Below are 22441 nucleotides of genomic sequence, written 5' to 3'. Positions count from 1 at the left end.
TGTGTTTCTTCCCGTTCAGGGCTTAAAAATATGGCTATGACCCTTGACGGTGACCTTTTAAATGTCATCGGAAACAAGTTGATAGCAAGAGGAGGAGGAGACGGAAGGGAGAAGGGAGGGAGAGATAAAGAGGGGGGGAGAAGATGGAGAAGGAGGAGGAGGAGGAAGTTGAAGAAGAGGAGGAGGAGGAGGAGGAAAAGGGAGAAGGAGAAGGAAGGAATAAGGAAGAGGAGGAGGAAGACTGAAGAAGAGGAAGAGGAGGAGGAAAAGGGAGAAAGGGGAGGGAAGGGAAAGGAAGAGGAATTGAAGGAAGAGGAAGAGGAGGAAGAAAAGGGATAAGGAAGAAGAGCAGAAAGAAACAGAAGAAGAGGAAGAGGAGGAGGAGAAGAGGAGGGAAGGGAAAGTACAAAGCCGTTCTTTAACCCCCCCCACATACACACACACACACACACACACACACACACATATATATATATATATATATATATATATATATATATATATATATATATATATATATATATATATATATATATATATATATATATATATATATATATATATATATATATATATATATATATATATATATATATATATATATATATATATATATATATATATATATATATATATATATATATATATATATATATATATATATATATATATATATATATATATATATATATATATATATATATATATATATATATATATATATATATATATATATATATATATATATATATATATATATATATATATGTATGAGGCGTGCGATGACGGAGAGGCTCGTGAATGCCATAATCTATCAGTAAGTACGCTCCCCTGTCGCCCCACGCCTGGTTAAGTATACTCTATTATCACACCCGGACGAGGACATGCTATACTAGAGGCTGTCGGCGGCATGGTCCGGTCAACGCCAAGGGATTTAAGCAAGGAAATCGCGCCTAGAAATTCTTCCCAAAAACCTGTGACTATTCCTCAAAGGCCCTTAGCAGACCCTCTATTTAATGCCAGACAAGTAGCTAAGAAAATTGAGCCAAATGGAGGCTTTAGTTCAATGGGATTTATGAGCTTGGGGGCGATGGGACGTTTGTGAGCATATGTGCGTGTCTGTGTAGGGGGTTCAGGGGCACATTATGAGATCCCTAAACAGAAATGCAGTAAATGGAGGCGTTATTTCAATGGATTTATGAATTTGAGACCAATGGGACTTGTTTTGTGCATAGAGCAAGGTCTGACACACGCTTTGCCAAATCAACACCCTTATCCGACTCACTGTTAAAAAGTTATACCCAAAACTTGACATAACACAGCCTCTGAAAACCCAAAGAAAGGCACGTGTCTGGCTGGAAAGGTGGCATTTAAAAGACCATGTTCCCTCGGACCCTCGTATAGCGCCACACACCACCAGACACTTCACACACGCACAATCTCTACACTACAGGAATGCCCGTCACTGTACACTAAGTTATCATAGTCACCAAACACTAAACTGGTCCCATGAGCCTGGCCCCTCCATCACCCACACTCCAAGGTAATGTTCACGGCTACTCCCCCTTATGTCACCTAAGCAATCGGGGTCGGTATTCAACTATTTCCAAGGGTCAAAAAAGAGATCAGTCGGGTTTTCATGAGTGCTTTTTCACAATCATAACACAGAAGAAGGGTCAAACTACCACCAGGGCCATCAATCGACCCCTGGAAATGCCCAAAACTCCTAGGAAAGACATGCTGGGCAGCCAAAGGGTTTGAGGATATGGCCCCATGTCCTACTGCAGTGGAAGAGGGGACGGACTTCTGGCTGAGTTTTTTTTCCTCTTTTCAATTTTTAGGATAATTTAGGGAATGGAAGAGGAGTTTTAGGAAGAGAAGAAAGGCAGAAAGGATGAAGTTTTGAGTCGAGTGAGGGTCTGATAAGCAGTCGACCTTGCCATTCTTTTTAACCGATTTATTTATAACAAGATGATGATGATGGTGATGATGAATTTAGGGAATGGAAGAGGAGTTTTAGGAAGAGAGGAAAGGCAGAAAGGATAAGTTTTGGGCAGAGTGAGAGTTTGGTAAGCAGTTGACCTTGCTGTTCTTTTTTACGGATTTATTTATGACAAGAAAATAAAGGGAAAAAGAAGAAAGAACGATCAAGAGGGCAAAAGAGAGGTCAATTTCAGGCGAAGAGGCGTCTCGAAACTCTCATCTTGAATGGGTTTAGCATACGGCGCCTATGGATGAATGCCCAGAGCCAGTTGACGGGAAATGTAGAGAGTGCCAGACCACCACCACCACCACTATAGAAGCCAATACAGCAGAAAAGAAATAGAAAATGATGTTATGTAATTTGGGCTCGGGATAAATTTAGCATGCGGAGACAACAGATGAATACCCAGAGCCAGTTGACGGGCTGTGTAAAGAGCTGACCATGCCCACCAACAGGTCACCACCACCACCAGCAGCGTCTCCTCAACACAGCCACCGCCCTGAGAGCCACACCGTCACGCAACATGGCAGTTAGTGTCCCCGAGGGCTTGGCGATGGTGGCAGGGTGCGGCAGACGGCTGGGTCGTCACTCACGCGCGGGAAGTTTTAGGGTTTCATCCTGTAAATAAAGAATGAATGAGCAACTTCAGCAATTGGAAAACTATCTTGGCCTGTGACCTTTTTTACAGCAGAGGAGACAGTGCAAGGACATAAGAAGAAAAAGAAAGAAATAATGAAGAAAAAGCCTGCTACTTACTGCTCCTAAATAGAGTAGTGTTGTTGTTTATTTATTTAGTTAGTTAGTTAGTTAGTTTTTTACTGATTTTTTTTTTCTTTCATATTGGTGTTAATTAATATGGACTTTATTTTTTGTATCATCCAAATGTACTCATGAATTCTGAAGCATTATTTTTATCTATTTTTTTTTCTCGGCCATCCAGAACATCCTCCTCCTCTAAAGGCGGCTTTACACCTGGCAATTCCTAGTCGCAATACGGGCGCGGCTGCATTTTTGGTCTGGGTCTGGGTCTGGGTCTGGGAGTCCTTCTCGCGGCAAGTTTTCTGCAGCTGAGCGCGTCCGCCTTGTGTTGCCGACTGGCGGCTGAGTACAACATGTCGGCGCCAATAAAACAAGAAATGACAGATACAGACAACAAGGTTTGGAGCCAGGAGGCCGAGGTGGCATTGCTAGAAGAAGTGAGGCAGCATAGGTACTTGTGGGAGCCACAAGATAAGCTGTACGAGAAGCTGAGTCTACGCAAAACAACTTTTGAGAGAGTGGCAGCAACATTACCAGAAATGTTTGTCTCTTTGCGAGATATCGAAGGAGGTAATTAAGGAACGATTATTTCCGTGTGTTATATAATCACAATGCCTGGGATGGCATGTTCCTCCCTTCTCCTTTGTTGTTACATGCAACAATGAACAATCAATCAATCAGCACTACTGAAGGTAAAACTCGCTTACTTAAAGTATTTTTACAATATTAGGCTAATGGACCAAACTCATTGTGGTTTTAAGATATGGCAGTAGTAGCCTTTTGGGGTGTCTGGGATGCCCTTGCATTTGCTAGCAGTTTACGTCTTGATGGCGGCTCCTCCCGCGTGTGAACGTACTTGGTCCCGAGTGCACACAGCCGGTCTAGCTGCTAGATCGTTGCGGCTGTATTGCCGGCCAGGAATTGCCAGGTGTAAAGCCGCCTTAACACACATAACAGCACACAACAGTTAACTTTACACTCTAAGGTCAGTATTATAACACACTTTTGGTTCTCACACCAGCTATTTCTAAAGGTCAAAGAGGGGATCAATTGGGTTCTAACGAGTGTTTCTTAGGTTCATGGCACAGAGGAAGGGTCAAACTACCAGCAGGGCCATAAAACTACTCCTGGAAATGCCCAGAACTCCTACGAAAGCCTTGTCAAATGAGTGTTTCTTAGGTTCATGGTACAGAGGAAGGGTCAAACTACCAGCAGGGCCATAAAACTACTCCTGGAAATGCCCAGAACTCCTACGAAAGCCTTGTCAAATGAGTGTTTCTTAGGTTCATGGTACAGAGGAAGGGTCAAACTACCAGCAGGGCCATAAAACTACTCCTGGAAATGCCCAGAACTCCTACGAAAGCCTTGTCAAATGAGTGTTTCTTAGGTTCATGGTACAGAGGAAGGTCAAACTACCAGCAGGGCCATAAAACTACTCCTGAAATGCCCAGAACTCCTACGAAAGCCTTGTCAAATGAGTGTTTCTTAGGTTCATGGTACAGAGGAAGGTCAAACTACCAGCAGGGCCATAAAACTACTCCTGAAATGCCCAGAACTCCTACGAAAGCCTTGTCAAATGAGTGTTTCTTAGGTTCATGGTACAGAGGAAGGGTCAAACTACCAGCAGGGCCATAAAACTACTGGAAATGCCCAGAACTCCTACGTAAGCCTAGTCAAATGAGCGTTTCTTAGGTTCATGCTACAGAGGAAGGGTCAAACTACCAGCAGGGATATAAAACTACTCCTGGAAATGCCTAGAACTCCTACGAAAGCCTTGTCAAATGAGTGTTTCTTAGGTTCATGGTACAGAGGAAGGGTCAAACTACCAGCAGGGCCATTAAACTACTCCTGGAAATGCCCAGAACTCCTACGAAAGCCTTGTCAAATGAGTGTTTCTTAGGTTCATGGAAAATAGGAAGGTTCAAACTACCAGCAGGGCCATAAAACTACTCCTGGAAATGCCCAGAACTCCTACGAAAGCCTTGTCAAATGAGTGTTTCTTAGGTTCATGGTACAGAGGAAGGGTCAAACTACCAGCAGGGCCATTAAACTACTCCTGGAAATGCCCAGAACTCCTACGAAAGCCTTGTCAAATGAGTGTTTCTTAGGTTCATGGTACAGAGGAAGGGTCAAACTACCAGCAGGGCCATAAAACTACTCCTGGAAATGCCCAGAACTCCTACGAAAGCCTTGTCAAATGAGTGTTTCTTAGGTTCATGGTACAGAGGAAGGGTCAAACTACCAGCAGGGCCATAAAACTACCCCTGGAAATGCCCAAAACTCCTACGAGAGCTTTGTCAAATGAGTGTTTCTTAGGTTCATGGTACAGGAGGGTCAGACTACCACCAGGGTCATTTAACTACCCCTGGAAATGCCCAAAACTCCTACGAGAGCTTTGTCAAATGATTGTTTCTTAGGTTCATGGTACAGAGGAAGGGTCAAACTACCACCAGGGCCATAAAAGTACACCTGAAATGCTCAGAACTCCTACGAAAGCCTTGTCAAATGAGTGTTTCTTAGGTTCATGGTACAGAGGAAGGGTCAAACTACCAGCAGGGCCATAAACTACTCCTGAAATGCCCAGAACTCCTACGAAAGCCTTGTCAAATGAGTGTTTCTTAGGTTCATGGTACAGAGGAAGGGTCAAACTACCAGCAGGGCCATAAAACTACTCCTGGAAATGCCCAGAACTCCTACGAAAGCCTTGTCAAATGAGTGTTTCTTAGGTTCATGGTACAGAGGAAGGGTCAAACTACCAGCAGGGCCATAAAACTACTCCTGAAATGCCCAGAACTCCTACGAAAGCCTTGTCAAATGAGTGTTTCTTAGGTTCATGGTACAGAGGAAGGGTCAAACTACCAGCAGGGCCATAAAACTACTCCTGAAATGCCCAGAACTCCTACGAAAGCCTTGTCAAATGAGTGTTTCTTAGGTTCATGGTACAGGAGGGTCAAACTACCAGCAGGGCCATAAAACTACTCCTGGAAATGCCCAGAACTCCTACGAAAGCCTTGTCAAATGAGTGTTTCTTAGGTTCATGGTACAGAGGAAGGGTCAAACTACCAGCAGGGCCATAAAACTACTCCTGAAATGCCCAGAACTCCTACGAAAGCCTTGTCAAATGAGTGTTTCTTAGGTTCATGGTACAGAGGAAGGGTCAAACTACCAGCAGGGCCATAAAACTACTCCTGGAAATGCCCAGAACTCCTACGAAAGCCTTGTCAAATGAGTGTTTCTTAGGTTCATGGTACAGAGGAAGGGTCAAACTACCAGCAGGGCCATAAAACTACTCCTGGAAATGCCCAGAACTCCTACGAAAGCCTTGTCAAATGAGTGTTTCTTAGGTTCAAACTACCAGCAGGGCCATAAAACTACTCCTGAAATGCCCAGAACTCCTACGAAAGCCTTGTCAAATGAGTGTTTCTTAGGTTCATGGTACAGAGGAAGGGTCAAACTACCAGCAGGGCCATAAAACTACTCCTGGAAATGCCCAGAACTCCTACGAAAGCCTTGTCAAATGAGTGTTTCTTAGGTTCATGGTACAGAGGAAGGGTCAAACTACCAGCAGGGCCATAAAACTACTCCTGGAAATGCCCAGAACTCCTACGAAAGCCTTGTCAAATGAGTGTTTCTTAGGTTCATGGTACAGAGGAAGGGTCAAACTACCAGCAGGGCCATAAAACTACTCCTGGAAATGCCCAGAACTCCTACGAAAGCCTTGTCAAATGAGTGTTTCTTAGGTTCAAACTACCAGCAGGGCCATAAAACTACTCCTGGAAATGCCCAGAACTCCTACGAAAGCCTTGTCAAATGAGTGTTTCTTAGGTTCATGGTACAGAGGAAGGGTCAAACTACCAGCAGGGCCATAAAACTACTCCTGGAAATGCCCAGAACTCCTACGAAAGCCTTGTCAAATGAGTGTTTCTTAGGTTCATGGTACAGAGGAAGGGTCAAACTACCAGCAGGGCCATAATAATTCTCCTGGAAATGCCCAGAACTCCTACGAAAGCCTTGTCAAATGAGTGTTTCTTAGGTTCATGGTACAGAGGAAGGGTCAAACTACCAGCAGGGCCATAAAACTACTCCTGGAAATGCCCAGAACTCCTACGAAAGCCTTGTCAAATGAGTGTTTCTTAGGTTCATGGTACAGAGGAAGGGTCAAACTACCAGCAGGGCCATAAAACTACTCATTGAAATGCCCAGAACTCCTACGAAAGCCTTGTCAAATGAGTGTTTCTTAGGTTCATGGTACAGAGGAAGGGTCAAACTACCAGCAGGGCCATAAAACTACTCCTGAAAATGCCCAGAACTCCTACGAAAGCCTTGTCAAATGAGTGTTTCTTAGGTTCATGGCACAGAGGAAGGGTCAAACTACCAGCAGGGCCATAAAACTACTCCTGGAAATGCCCAGAACTCCTACGAAAGCCTTGTCAAATGAGTGTTTCTTAGGTTCATGGTACAGAGGAAGGGTCAAACTACCAGCAGGGCCATAAAACTACTCCTGGAAATGCCCAGAACTCCTACGAAAGCCTTGTCAAATGAGTGTTTCTTAGGTTCATGGTACAGAGGAAGGGTCAAACTACCAGCAGGGCCATAAAACTACTCCTGGAAATGCCCAGAACTCCTACGAAAGCCTTGTCAAATGAGTGTTTCTTAGGTTCATGGTACAGAGGAAAACTACCAGCAGGGCCATTAAACTACTCCTGGAAATGCCCAGAACTCCTACGAAAGCCTTGTCAAATGAGTGTTTCTTAGGTTCATGGTACAGAGGAAGGGTCAAACTACCAGCAGGGCCATAAAACTACTCCTGGAAATGCCCAGAACTCCTACGAAAGCCTTGTCAAATGAGTGTTTCTTAGGTTCATGGTACAGAGGAAGGGTCAAACTACCAGCAGGGCCATAAAACTACTCCTGGAAATGCCCAGAACTCCTACGAAAGCCTTGTCAAATGAGTGTTTCTTAGGTTCATGGTACAGAGGAAGGGTCAAACTACCAGCAGGGCCATAAAACTACTCCTGGAAATGCCCAGAACTCCTACGAAAGCCTTGTCAAATGAGTGTTTCTTAGGTTCATGGTACAGAGGAAGGGTCAAACTACCAGCAGGGCCATAAAACTACTCCTGTAAATGCCCAGAACTCCTACGAAAGCCTTGTCAAATGAGTGTTTCTTAGGTTCATGGCACAGAGGAAGGGTCAAACTACCAGCAGGGCCATAAAACTACTCCTAGAAATGCCCAGAACTCCTACGAAAGCCTTGTCAAATGAGTGTTTCTTAGGTTCATGGTACAGAGGAAGGGTCAAACTACCAGCAGGGCCATAAAACTACTCCTGGAAATGCCCAGAACTCCTACGAAAGCCTTGTCAAATGAGTGTTTCTTAGGTTCAAACTACCAGCAGGGCCATAAAACTACTCCTGGAAATGCCCAGAACTCCTACGAAAGCCTTGTCAAATGAGTGTTTCTTAGGTTCATGGTACAGAGGAAGGGTCAAACTACCAGCAGGGCCATAAAACTACTCCTGGAAATGCCCAGAACTCCTACGAAAGCCTTGTCAAATGAGTGTTTCTTAGGTTCATGGCATAGAGGAAGGGTCAAACTACCAGCAGGGCCATTAAACTACTCCTGGAAATGCCCAGAACTCCTACGAAAGCCTTGTCAAATGAGTGTTTCTTAGGTTCATGGTACAGAGGAAGGGTCAAACTACCAGCAGGGCCATAAAACTACTCCTGGAAATGCCCAGAACTCCTACGAAAGCCTTGTCAAATGAGTGTTTCTTAGGTTCATGGTACAGAGGAAGGGTCAAACTACCAGCAGGGCCATTAAACTACTCCTGGAAATGCCCAGAACTCCTACGAAAGCCTTGTCAAATGAGTGTTTCTTAGGTTCATGGTACAGAGGAAGGGTCAAACTACCAGCAGGGCCATTAAACTACTCCTTGAAATGCCCAGAACTCCTACGAAAGCCTTGTCAAATGAGTGTTTCTTAGGTTCATGGTACAGAGGAAGGTCAAACTACCAGCAGGGCCATTAAACTACTCCTGGAAATGCCCAGAACTCCTACGAAAGCCTTGTCAAATGAGTGTTTCTTAGGTTCATGCTACAAAGGAAGGTCAAACTACCAGCAGGGCCATAAAACTACTCCTGAAATGCCCAGAACTCCTACGAAAGCCTTGTCAAATGAGTGTTTCTTAGGTTCATGGTACAGAGGAAGGGTCAAACTACCAGCAGGGCCATAAAACTACTCCTGAAATGCCCAGAACTCCTACGAAAGCCTTGTCAAATGAGTGTTTCTTAGGTTCATGGTACAGAGGAAGGGTCAAACTACCAGCAGGGCCATAAAACTACTCCTGGAAATGCCCAGAACTCCTACGAAAGCCTTGTCAAATGAGTGTTTCTTAGGTTCATGGTACAGAGGAAGGGTCAAACTACCAGCAGGGCCATAAAACTACTCCTGGAAATGCCCAGAACTCCTACGAAAGCCTTGTCAAATGAGTGTTTCTTAGGTTCATGGTACAGAGGAAGGGTCAAACTACCAGCAGGGCCATAAAACTACTCCTGGAAATGCCCAGAACTCCTACGAAAGCCTTGTCAAATGAGTGTTTCTTAGGTTCATGGTACAGAGGAAAACTACCAGCAGGGCCATAAAACTACTCCTGTAAATGCCCAGAACTCCTACGAAAGCCTTGTCAAATGAGTGTTTCTTAGGTTCATGGTACAGAGGAAGGGTCAAACTACCAGCAGGGCCATTAAACTACTCCTGGAAATGCCCAGAACTCCTACGAAAGCCTTGTCAAATGAGTGTTTCTTAGGTTCATGGTACAGAGGAAGGGTCAAACTACCAGCAGGGCCATTAAACTACTCCTGGAAATGCCCAGAACTCCTACGAAAGCCTTGTCAAATGAGTGTTTCTTAGGTTCATGGTACAGAGGAAGGGTCAAACTACCAGCAGGGCCATAAAACTACTCCTGGAAATGCCCAGAACTCCTACGAAAGCCTTGTCAAATGAGTGTTTCTTAGGTTCATGGTACAGAGGAAGGGTCAAACTACCAGCAGGGCCATAAAACTACTCCTGGAAATGCCCAGAACTCCTACGAAAGCCTTGTCAAATGAGTGTTTCTTAGGTTCATGGTACAGAGGAAGGGTCAAACTACCAGCAGGGCCATAAAACTACTCCTGGAAATGCCCAGAACTCCTACGAAAGCCTTGTCAAATGAGTGTTTCTTAGGTTCAAACTACCAGCAGGGCCATAAAACTACTCCTGAAATGCCAAGAACTCCTACGAAAGCCTTGTCAAATGAGTGTTTCTTAGGTTCATGGTACAGAGGAAGGGTCAAACTACCAGCAGGGCCATAAACTACTCCTGGAAATGCCCAGAACTCCTACGAAAGCCTTGTCAAATGAGTGTTTCTTAGGTTCATGGTACAGAGGAAGGGTCAAACTACCAGCAGGGCCATAAAACTACTACTGAAATGCCCAGAACTCCTACGAAAGCCTTGTCAAATGAGTGTTTCTTAGGTTCATGGCACAGAGGAAGGGTCAAACTACCAGCAGGGCCATAAAACTACTCCTGCAATGCCCAGAACTCCTACGAAAGCCTTGTCAAATGAGTGTTTCTTAGGTTCATGGTACAGAGGAAGGGTCAAACTACCAGCAGGGCCATAAAACTACTCCTGAAATGCCCAGAACTCCTACGAAAGCCTTGTCAAATGAGTGTTTCTTAGGTTCATGGTACAGAGGAAGGGTCAAACTACCAGCAGGGCCATAAAACTACTCCTGAAATGCCCAGAACTCCTACGAAAGCCTTGTCAAATGAGTGTTTCTTAGGTTCATGGTACAGAGGAAGGGTCAAACTACCAGCAGGGCCATAAAACTACTCCTGAAATGCCCAGAACTCCTACGAAAGCCTTGTCAAATGAGTGTTTCTTAGGTTCATGGTACAGAGGAAGGGTCAAACTACCAGCAGGGCCATAAACTACTCCTGAAAATGCCCAGAACTCCTACGAAAGCCTTGTCAAATGAGTGTTTCTTAGGTTCATGGTACAGAGGAAGGGTCAAACTACCAGCAGGGCCATTAAACTACTCCTGGAAATGCCCAGAACTCCTACGAAAGCCTTGTCAAATGAGTGTTTCTTAGGTTCATGGTACAGAGGAAGGGTCAAACTACCAGCAGGGCCATAAAACTACTCCTGGAAATGCCCAGAACTCCTACGAAAGCCTTGTCAAATGAGTGTTTCTTAGGTTCATGGTACAGAGGAAGGGTCAAACTACCAGCAGGGCCATAAAACTACTCCTGAAAATGCCCAGAACTCCTACGAAAGCCTTGTCAAATGAGTGTTTCTTAGGTTCATGGTACAGAGGAAGGGTCAAACTACCAGCAGGGCCATAAAACTACTCCTGGAAATGCCCAGAACTCCTACGAAAGCCTTGTCAAATGAGTGTTTCTTAGGTTCATGGCACAGAGGAAGGGTCAAACTACCAGCAGGGCCATTAAACTACTCCTGGAAATGCCCAGAACTCCTACGAAAGCCTTGTCAAATGAGTGTTTCTTAGGTTCATGGTACAGAGGAAGGGTCAAACTACCAGCAGGGCCATAAAACTACTCCTGGAAATGCCCAGAACTCCTACGAAAGCCTTGTCAAATGAGTGTTTCTTAGGTTCATGGTACAGAGGAAGGGTCAAACTACCAGCAGGGCCATAACACTACTCCTTGAAATGCCCAGAACTCCTACGAAAGCCTTGTCAAATGAGTGTTTCTTAGGTTCATGGTACAGAGGAAGGGTCAAACTACCAGCAGGGCCATAAAACTACTCCTGGAAATGCCCAGAACTCCTACGAAAGCCTTGTCAAATGAGTGTTTCTTAGGTTCATGGTACAGAGGAAGGGTCAAACTACCAGCAGGGCCATAAAACTACTCCTGAAAATGCCCAGAACTCCTACGAAAGCCTTGTCAAATGAGTGTTTCTTAGGTTCATGGTACAGAGGAAGGGTCAAACTACCAGCAGGGCCATAAAACTACTCCTGGAAATGCCCAGAACTCCTACGAAAGCCTTGTCAAATGAGTGTTTCTTAGGTTCATGGTACAGAGGAAGGGTCAAACTACCAGCAGGGCCATAAAACTACTCCTGAAAATGCCCAGAACTCCTACGAAAGCCTTGTCAAATGAGTGTTTCTTAGGTTCATGGTACAGAGGAAGGTCAAACTACCAGCAGGGCCATAAAACTACTCCTGAAATGCCCAGAACTCCTACGAAAGCCTTGTCAAATGAGTGTTTCTTAGGTTCATGGTACAGAGGAAGGGTCAAACTACCAGCAGGGCCATAAAACTACTCCTGGAAATGCCCAGAACTCCTACGAAAGCCTTGTCAAATGAGTGTTTCTTAGGTTCATGGTACAGAGGAAGGGTCAAACTACCAGCAGGGCCATTAAACTACTCCTGGAAATGCCCAGAACTCCTACAAAAGCCTTGTCAAATGAGTGTTTCTTAGGTTCATGGTACAGAGGAAGGGTCAAACTACCAGCAGGGCCATAAAACTACTCCTGAAATGCCCAGAACTCCTACGAAAGCCTTGTCAAATGAGTGTTTCTTAGGTTCATGGTACAGAGGAAGGTCAAACTACCAGCAGGGCCATAAAACTACTCCTGGAAATGCCCAGAACTCCTACGAAAGCCTTGTCAAATGAGTGTTTCTTAGGTTCATGGTACAGAGGAAGGGTCAAACTACCAGCAGGGCCATAAAACTACTCCTGGAAATGCCCAGAACTTCTACGAAAGCCTTGTCAAATGAGTGTTTCTTAGGTTCATGGTACAGAGGAAGGGTCAAACTACCAGCAGGGCCATAAAACTGCTCCTGGAAATGCCCAAAACTCCTACGAAAGCCTTGTCAAATGAGTGTTTCTTAGGTTCATGGTACAGAGGAAGGGTCAAACTACGAGCAGGGCCATAAAACTACTCCTGGAAATGCCCAGAACTCCTGCAGCAAACCAAGAGGTGAATTACATCATCCAGTGTTACCAGACTAAGGCAGGTATCCAGTCACTTACCCAAATGTACTGTATGGCGATGATGGTTGTGTTGTGGAGCTGGGGCCCAATGAGCGGGTTCATTTGGTGCATATACGCCAGCATCCAACTGAGGGGCAGAGACAGGGGTGAGCAGGAAGCAGGGAAGGGGTCAAGGAGGGCAGGTTTTGGGGCTGTGAAGGGCAAGGAGGGCAGGTTTTGGGGCTGTCGATGAATGGTGTGATTGAAAGTGAAGGTGTTTTGTTAAGTTTTGCATTGCAATCACCGACATCAGGGAGGAGAGAGTACGCAAGAAGGAAAAGAAGAAGAGCGAAACAGGGAAAGTTGGAAAGTTTGGTTTAGTCGGCGCAACCTCCAGGCAGCTGACAGATTCAAAGACAAATGTAGAGAAGGAAATCTGAGTTTTATAAATTATTGAAGCCAGAGAAGTTTCCAATTTGAAGCAACTTGTTTGTAGTTTTGTGTCCATTGCTGGCTGGTACAACACAGAAAGTTGGAAAGTTTTGTTTAGTCGGCGCAACATCTGTGGTCAAATGTCGGAGAGAGACAGAAGGGGAAGGAATTATAGGAGAAGGGAACAGATCCCAGAGACGGGACATAACCCCCGATTAATACCTGGTACCCATTCACTGCTGGGTGGACAGGGGCGTAGGGTATCGGAAAAGTTGCCCAAATTTTTCTACTCCGCCCGGGGATCGAACCCGGGCTCTCTCGGTTGCGAGCCGAGTGTGCTAACCACTGCACCACGAGGCTCCCCTGGTACAACACAGCTGTTTGAACAAACACTTATCACAGTGAAGAGAAATGAAGGGAGGTCTAGAGAGACTCAGGCCATGCATACTAACACTAGGTCAATACAACTTGGTAAGTACAGACAGGTAAACACAGCCACACACACACACATACACAGACACACAGACTCAATAGCATGGGGCTCACAACCCTGGAGAGAAGAAGAGAAAGAGGAGACCTGATAGCGGTGTACAGGGTGACGAGTGGGGTGAAGAATCTGGACAGAGAGGACCTGCGTGTGAGGAGCGAGAGAGAAACGAGAGGACATGGAAAGAAGTTGAGGGTGAGATGTGAAAAAGTTTAGCTTCCCAAACAGAAGCATTGAGCTGTGGAATGGACTGGAGGAGGAGGTGGTTTGTGCAAGAAACATTCAGGATTTTAAGGAAAAGTTGGATAAGAGAGGATATGGAGACGGGACAGCACAAGAGTAGCTCTTTTCCTGTATGTCACAACTAGGTAAATACAACTAGGTAAATACACACACACACATAATCATGCAAGATAACAAACAGCCAGAGAGTCATGTAAAGCGGATATTTGGTGATACGTATAACATGGTGAGAAATATAGGACTAGCATTTCATTACATGGATAAGGATATGATGAAAAAATTAATTACCACTATGATCAGACCAAAGTTGGAATATGCAGAGGCAGTGTGGTCTCCCCATAAGAAGAAACACATAAAGTAACTAGAAAGAATACAAAGAATGGCAACAAAAATGGTTCCAGAGCTGGAGGGATTGACATACGAGGAGAGACTACAGGAAATGGACCTACCAACACTAGGACATAGAAGAGAGAGGGGAGACCTAATACAAATCTATAAATTATTGAGCAAAATGGAAGAAGTAGACAACGAGGAGTTACTACTAAAAGAAGAAATTACGACCAGGAACACAAAAGGACACAGTAAAAAACTGAGGAAGGGAAGATGCTTGAGAGACATAAAGAAATATCACTTCCCACAAAGAAATATTGAGGTTTGGAACAGACTAAGTGAGGATGTAGTATCGGCGAGGAGTGTGCAAAGCTTCAAGGAAAAGATGGATAAATGTAGATACAGAGACGGGACCACACCAGCGTAAAGCCCAGGCCTGTAAAACTACAACTAGGTAAATACACACACACACACACACACACACACACACACACACACACACTTACAATAGCCAGCAGGAGGTGGCCGTTATCACCAAGACCACCTGGATCACCCTGGAACAAAACAGAACGGTCAACAAACATTGAACAACAACAACAACAATAATAATAATAATAATAATAATAATAATAATAATAATAATAATAATAATAATAATAATAATAATAATCATAATAATAGTCCTTGGTTTAACGAGTGTTGATTTATGGGCAAAAAAGATCACAAAACATGCCTTCACTTGGCGGTGGCTTGGTATATGAGCAGCCTGTTAGTACGTGTTTGTTTGTTTTTGTTGTTTTTTTTTATAAATTTGTCGCCACCTCAAGGGTGGCAAAACACTTGAAACACTTTACTATGCCTACAAACTATGGTTTTTAACAAGGATAAATGAATTTAGTAGTTTGTAAGCAGCCCATTTAAAGCAGATCTTGTTTTGGGCGGCATGTTTGTAAAAAAAATTCATTACATAATACATATTCACCCCTCATAGAACATAATAATCCACTTATATACATTAGCTATTAGATTAGATTATCAATACTGAGCAAGGATATACTGTTTATACTGTTTCTTAAATGTATGCAATGTTGGTAATAGTTGAACGTGATTTGGCACAGACTTCCAAATTTTAGGACCAGAATGAGCTAGAAAGTGCTGGAAGACACAGGCTATTTGGAGGCCACCGGGGTCAAGAGCGTACGTCCCTCTGAGGGGGTACCACAGACCCACGTTGCCAGATTGTCTTACTCAGCCTCTTATATTAACCGACTTCCGACCCAAAAACCCCAAATAATAATCGTTAACAACGGTGCCACAGACCCTTGGCGGTGGACGGCTCATGAAGGGGAGGGGAGGACGCCGATTGACTGACTCTATCTGGTGACGTCAGCCTAGCCGACTAAGTCAGTCTTTCAACGAGGACTGGCGTGGTTTTTTGTACAAGTTGAAGACGTGAGCGTGTGTTCCCTTTGCTCACTGCAAGACGAGAGTGCTCAAAGAGGAGAACAATGGGAATAGTCTCAGTCAGGGCTGCCACCTTGAGCTCAGAAAAATACAGAACGAATTTTACACGTATTTCAGGACGACACTTGAAAGTTGGAAAGTTTGGTTTAGTCGGCGCAACATCTGTGGTCACATGCCAGAGAGACAGAAGGGGAAGGAATTATAGGAGGAGGAAACAGTTGGAAAGTTTGGTTTAGTCGGCGCAACATCTGTGGTCACATGCCAGAGAGACAGAAGGGGAAGGAATTATAGGAAAAGGGAACAGATCCCAGGAGACGGGACACAATCCCCGATTAATATCTGGTACCCATTCACTGCTGGGTGGACAGGGGCGTAGGGTATTGGAAAAGCCGCCCAAATTTTTCCACTCCGCCTGGGAATCGAACCCGGGCTCTCTCGGTTGTGAGCCGAGTGTGCTAACCACTGCACCAGGAAGCCCCCCGATGACACTTGACAAACATAATTTTATGGACTGGTTTTGTGGTTCCCCAAAAAATGCACTCACTAGTTTTAAAATAGTGAATTTTATCTGCTTAACCATTCAGACAGCCAAATACGGAACAAATGGCATTCTGTATTTTAAGGAAAGGGTGGCAAGTTGGCAACCCTAGTCTCGGTCCGCGTTGTAAGCTCGTAGAGATAATATCCGTGCACTCGTGTCCGATTGCATTTGTGCTTTGGCGTGCGATCTTAGTATTTTCAACCCTACAGTGTGCGGTCTTTGTGGCTTTACCGTGAAGCAGCGACGGGCCAAATTTGTGGCTTTACCGTGTAGCAGCGACGGGCCAAATTTGTGGCTTTACCGTGTAGCAGCGACGGGCCAAATTTGTGCCATGATATAAACCCCAAAAAATAGATGATGCATAAACTGATCACAAATGCTTTGATATATATTATGAAATGGTTTGTGTGAGGATGATTTTTTCTCATTTTTCTCGCTTAGAGGGACCATTAAGAAACATGATCCCCGCTGCTACCAGGTTAACAATGTCCCCCAGAAAGACGGTTAAAAGAGATAGTGCTGCAAAGGAGAAAACAGGAATGGCGGATACTATGCTCACAACAGGACCGGGGGGGCAAGCCTCAGTGGCGTTCCTTTCAGTCTGCATTGTACACTTGCAAAGGTAGCACCTCACGCCGGTAGGCTTGTTTGGAGGGGTCTGATGGTATGGCCCAGCCCGTTGTGACGCAGGCAAGTGTTTATAGTGGCGCCATCATGCACTGGCTCATGCTGCCCCCCGGAGCTCATTTTAATCCTAGAATCTAGAGTCCGGGTTGACAGGTGGTCTTCTGGACAGCATGTGGGTAGTTTTAAGCCACTCGGCAGTCTAGTGTGTGATCTTTGTGTTTTCAGCAGTATATTATTACTATATTATTTATATATTATACTATATCATTTATATTCATATTATCATACTATATCATTTATATTATTTATCATTGCTGTTTGTTAGTAAAATTACATTTATTCTGTATTGAATAACAAGTAATATGATTTTATGTTAATATTTTTTGGGATATGGGACGCATCAATTGGGTCACTTAAACCGTGTAGCAGCGATGGGCCAAATTTGTGCCATGATTTTAACCCCCAAAGTAGATGATACATAATCTGATCAGAAATGCTTTGATATATACATTATGAAATGGTTTGTGTGAGGGTGATTTTTTCTCATTTTTCTCGCTTACAGGGACCATTAAGAATCATGATCCCTGCTGTTACCACCACCACCAGGTTAATTTCAATGGGGAAATTCGTTTTGGTTGATGAGTGTTTTTGAAATGCCAGAATTTTCTCTTTACTACACCCCCACACGGCCACCGTGTGTACCGAAACACACGAGAAATTAATCCAGACAAGGAAAGGTTTGCCGGCGCCGGGGATCAAACCCGCGACCAGCGAGACGGGAGAGCCACTCCTTAACCAGTCGGCCAAAGAGGTGACCCCCTGGCAGAGTGAGCTATGGGAGGCTCACCCATCAGGCAAGTCAGCACTACATTTTGGTTTGCAAGCAAAATTCCGGAACGAATTGAACTCATAAACCGAGGTATGACTGTATAAATAACATAGTAATAATATACAGTAGTCCCTCGCCATATCGCGGTTCACTTATCGCGGTCTCGCTGTATCGCGGATTTTAAGATTGTAAATATTTAGTTTCGTTTCGCGGATTTTTCGCTATATCGCGGGATTTTGCTGTATAGAGGTATTTTAATATATTTATTATTTTACTTATTTTTGCAGTAAAAGAAGCATTTCCTAGCCTAAAAAAATTGTAAACAATATAAAAAAATTAAGAAAGTATTAATAAGAACATATTAACCCGGTAGCAGCAACGGGCCAAGTTTGTGGCTTTGCTGTGTAGCAGCAACGGGCCAAGTTTGTGGCTTTGCTGTGTAACGTAAGTTTGTGGCTTTGCTGTGTAGCAGCAACGGGCCAAGTTTGTGGCTTTGCTGTGTAGCAGCAACGGGCCAAGTTTGTGGCTTTGCTGTGTAGCAGCAACGGGCCAAGTTTGTGGCTTTGCTGTGTAGCAGCAACGGGCCAAGTTTGTGGCTTTGCTGTGTAGCAGCAACGGGCCAAGTTTGTGGCTTTGCTGTGTAACAGGCCAAGTTTGTGGCTTTGCTGTGTAGCAGCAACGGGTTTGTGGCGTTAACGGGCCAAGTTTGTGGCTTTGCTGTGTAGCAACGGGCCAAGTTTGTGGCTTTGCTGTGTAGCAACGGGCCAAGTTTGTGGCTTTGCTGTGTAGCAGCAACGGGCCAAGTTTGTGGCTTTGCTGTGTAGCAGCAACGGGCCAAGTTTGTGGCTTTGCTGTGTAGTAACAATAAGTTTGTGGCTTTGCTGTGTAGCAGCAACGGGCCAAGTTTGTGCTTTGCTGTGTAGCAGCAACGGGCCAAGTTTGTGGCTTTGCTGTGTAGCAGCAACGGGCCAAGTTTGTGGCTTTGCTGTGTAGCAGCAACGGGCCAAGTTTGTGGCTTTGCTGTGTAGCAGCAACGGGCCAAGTTTGTGGCTTTGCTGGGTTGCAGCAAAGGGGCAAGTTGTGGCTTTGCTGTGTAGCAGCAACGGGCCAAGTTTGTGGCTTTGCTGTAGCAGCAACGGGCCAAGTTTGTGGCTTTGCTGTAGCAGCAACGGGGCAAGTTGGTGGCTTTGCTGTGTAGCAGCAACGGGCCAAGTTTGTGGCTTTGCTGTGTAGCAGCAACGGGCCAAGTTTGTGGCTTTGCTGTGTAGCAGCAACGGGCCAAGTTTGTGGCTTTGCTGTGTAGCAGCAACGGGCCAAGTTTGTGGCTTTGCTGTGTAGCAGCAACGGGCCAAGTTTGTGGCTTTGCTGTAGCAGCAACGGCCAAGTTTGTGGCTTTGCTGTGTAGCAGCGTTAACGGGCCAAGTTTGTGGCTTTGCTGTGTAGCAGCAACAGCCAAGTTGTGGCTTTGCTGTGTAGCAGCAACGGGCCAAGTTGTGGCTTTGCTGTGTAGCAGCAACGGGCCAAGTTTGTGGCTTTGCTGTGTAGCAGTTAACGGGCCAAGTTTGTGGCAGTGCTGTAGCAGCAACGGGCCAAGTTTGTGGCTTTGCTGTGTAGCAGCAACGGGCCAAGTTTGTGGCTTTGCTGTGTAGCAGCAACGGGCCAAGTTTGTGGCTTTGCTGTGTAGCAGCGACGGGCCAAATTTGTGGCTTTGCTGTGTAGCAGCAACGGGCCAAGTTTGTGGCTTTGCTGTGTAGCAGCGACGGGCCAAATTTGTGGCTTTGCTGTGTAGCAGCGACGGGCCAAATTTGTGGCTTTGCTGTGTAGCAGCGACGGGCCAAATTTGTGGCTTTGCTGTGTAGCAGCGACGGGCCAAATTTGTGGCTTTGCTGTGTAGCACCGACGGGCCAAATTTGTCCCATGATTTTAACCCCCCAAAATAGATGATGCATAAACTGATCACAAATGCTTTGATATATATTATGAAATGGTTTGTGTGAGGGGTGATTTTTTCTCACTTTCCTTGCTTAGAGGGACCATTAAGAATCATGATCCCTGCTGCTACTGGGTTAAAATAATACTAAATTGAAATAAAATACGTAGCGCACAGCAGATGCATAGACAAAGACTCGCACGTATGTAAAACGCAGCTACACACGGGCACACTATTGGCCGATGGATGGGAGGCGACCAACCAGAGCACTGTGTTCTGTATCCTGGGCGCTGATTGGCTCAGCGACCGTAGCATTTGTTGGTTTGTGAGTGGTTAGCTCGGGGACAAATGGAGAGTGTGTTACAGCTTGCTGCCGTTAAATGCTCGAGAAGTTGGCAGTGAGGACCCAGACAGGATGAGGCAATGACTGCACTTGAACAAGACTAAAGTCCTAAACTTGCTCAAAATAGTTATTCCAAGCTTATCTAGTTTGGTGGAGCTCTTTGCGGTGCTGGAATAAACACGTGGAGAGCTACTGAACCGAACAGCTGATACGCTCTTCTTCTTCTTGTGACCACAACTTACCGACCACACGAGTAACCGATATGTTGGTGACGAGTTTCTGACTAGAATTTCGATGAGTTTCCCGTGAAATGTAGCCGACTTTGAATCTCTCGAGAAACTAGTGGTTGGGTGACCTTGTTCACACGGCTGAGGCAAGATTCACAGAGATATGCGTGATTATATAAGTAATATATATAAAATATAATATATAAATTATAAAAATAATAAAATAAATATAAGGTCGCTACTTCGCGGATTTTCGCCTATCGCGGGGGGTTCTGGAACCAAACCCCTGCGATGAACGAGGGATTACTGTAGTGCTGAAAACACAAAGATCACGCACTTAAACAGGCATGAGCACGCGTGTGCTATATACCTCTGCAAGTGTACAAAATGGAAACGTTTGGAAAGTTTGGTTTAGTCGGCACAACATCTGTGGTCATATGCCGGAGAGAGACAGAAGGGGAAGGAATTATATAAGGGAACAGATCCCAGGAGACGGGACACAACCCCCAATTAATACCTGGTACCCATTCACTGCTGGGTGGACAGGGGCGTAGGGTATTGGAAAAGCCGCCCAAATTTTTCCACTCCGCCCAGGAATCAAACCCGGGCTCTCTCGGTTGTGAGCCAAGTGTGCTAACCACTGCACCACGAAGCCCCCACCGTCACCTAAACTCATCTAGCAAAGGTATAATGACAAACTGAGGAAACGTAAATGAACCCATCTATCCTGCAGACTTATTGGTGAGTCTGGGAGGCAGCGGGTGTAAGACTAGAGAAATACTGCTAAAAAGGCCGAACACCCATGCATAGCAATATAACAATAATAATGATAATGTGATGATACTCATGGTGGTGGTGATGATAATGGAAATAATGATGGTGGTAATGACAATGGAAATGATGAAAGTGATGATAACAGTGGTGATACTGATGGTGGTGATGGTGGTGGTGATGATAATGGTAATGATGATGGTGATGACAATGGTGATGATGAAAGTGATGATAACAGTGGTGATACTGATGGTGGTGATGGTGGTGGTGATGATAATGGTAGTGATGATGGTGATGACAATGGTGATGATGAAAGTGATGATAACAGTGGTGATACTGATGGTGGTGATGATGGTGGTAATGATGATAATGGTAGTGATGGTGGTGATGACAATGGTGATGATGAAAGTGATGATAAAGGTGATGATAATGGTAATGATGATGGTGATGACAATGGTGATGATGGTGGTGAGTCCAGTCATCACTCACCCCTTGTTCTGACCCTTGGCATCACTGCACCCACCACCAGTCATCACTGCTATGGGCACGGCGTCGGCACCCATGATGACCTCTGACCTGACCCTCTAGACGGACTCACGGGGGGGGGGGGGGTCAAAATAGCCGCAGTTTGTCTTGTACGTGTCGTTTACTTGTATGTGTCAGGTCCTTTTTTTATTTTTCCTGTTCTTCTTCTTTTGCTCTTCGTTTTTCTTCTTCTTCCTCTTTTTCTTCTTGTTTTCTTCTACTTCCTCTTCGCCGAGCCTCGCCCCTACACCGCCCCTACACACTGGGTTCTACTGGCACTCCGCAATTATTTGGTGCGTGTAGCCTTCGACGGTCCTCTGGTGGCTCTGTGTGGCTCTCATGGCACTCACTGGTCCTCTGGTGGCTCTGTGTGGCTCTCGTGGAACTCTCTGGTCCTCTGGTGGCTCTGTGTGGCTCTCATGGCACTCACTGGTCCTCTGGTGGCTCTGTGTGGCTCTCGTGGCACTCACTGGTCCTCTGGTGGCTCTGTGTGGCTCTCGTGGCACTCACTGGTCCTCTGGTGGCTCTGTGTGGCTCTCGTGGCACTCTCTGGTCCCTCGGTGCTGTGTGGTGGGAGCAGTTAGTGGTATGAAGCAGTAGGGCGGAGCGGCTCCCCGTTGGTAAAGTTATGTGCCTCCTGCCTCGATCAGCTGGCAGCTGCTCTTGCTCTTGCTCTTGCTGTACAGTGACCCGTTGGAGAGTCAGGCCTTCGTATCGGCACACCCTGTAAAAATAAAACAACACAAGCAGTATCCATTACAAATCTTCCAATTCCCTATTTCTTGCACACCACATCTTTTCCAGAAAGCTCTGCGGGACTCAGACCACCTGTAGTTTCTTGCATTCACACTGCTTGGCCACGGCAGCGGCCATCTTCCCTTCCTCTTCTTCTTCTCTGACCTGTTATTTCCCTAGTTTGTGTTTAATTGTGTTTTAATGGCGGGAAATACTTGACGAAAATGTGCTTACTGTT

General features: G+C 45.2%; 1 protein-coding gene and 1 non-coding gene across 2 annotated transcripts; both read right to left on the bottom strand.

The window, feature by feature from the left end:
- Positions 1 to 755: 755 nt before the first annotated feature.
- LOC126991675 (V-type proton ATPase subunit e-like) lies at positions 756 to 22124 on the bottom strand. Its single transcript, XM_050850371.1, has 4 exons — positions 21433 to 22124; positions 14718 to 14765; positions 12780 to 12867; positions 756 to 2602 (listed from the first exon to the last, which is right to left on the bottom strand). The coding sequence occupies exons 1-4, from the start codon at positions 21504 to 21506 to the stop codon at positions 2570 to 2572; spliced, it is 243 nt and encodes an 80-aa protein (XP_050706328.1). The 5' UTR covers positions 21507 to 22124; the 3' UTR covers positions 756 to 2569.
- Trnaa-cgc (transfer RNA alanine (anticodon CGC)) lies at positions 13438 to 13511 on the bottom strand. Its single transcript has one exon. It is a non-coding gene; the product is annotated as a tRNA-Ala (tRNA).
- Positions 22125 to 22441: the final 317 nt, after the last annotated feature.

The sequence above is a fragment of the Eriocheir sinensis genome, unplaced genomic scaffold (genome assembly GCF_024679095.1).
Source record: "Eriocheir sinensis breed Jianghai 21 unplaced genomic scaffold, ASM2467909v1 Scaffold319, whole genome shotgun sequence".
NCBI lineage: Eukaryota > Metazoa > Arthropoda > Malacostraca > Decapoda > Varunidae > Eriocheir > Eriocheir sinensis.
This window is presented reverse-complemented; position numbering and strand designations above follow the sequence as displayed.

Coding starts and splice junctions, on each gene's coding strand:
- LOC126991675 (XM_050850371.1), bottom strand. CDS start 21,506: ATGGGTGCCGACGCCGTGCCCATAGCAGTGATGACTGGTGGTGGGTGC. Junction 14,766..21,432: donor GCCAAGGGTCAGAACAAGGG/GTGAGTGATGAC, acceptor GTTTTGTTCCAG/GGTGATCCAGGTGGTCTTGG. Junction 12,868..14,717: donor GCCACCTCCTGCTGGCTATT/GTAAGTGTGTGT, acceptor TCTGCCCCTCAG/TTGGATGCTGGCGTATATGC.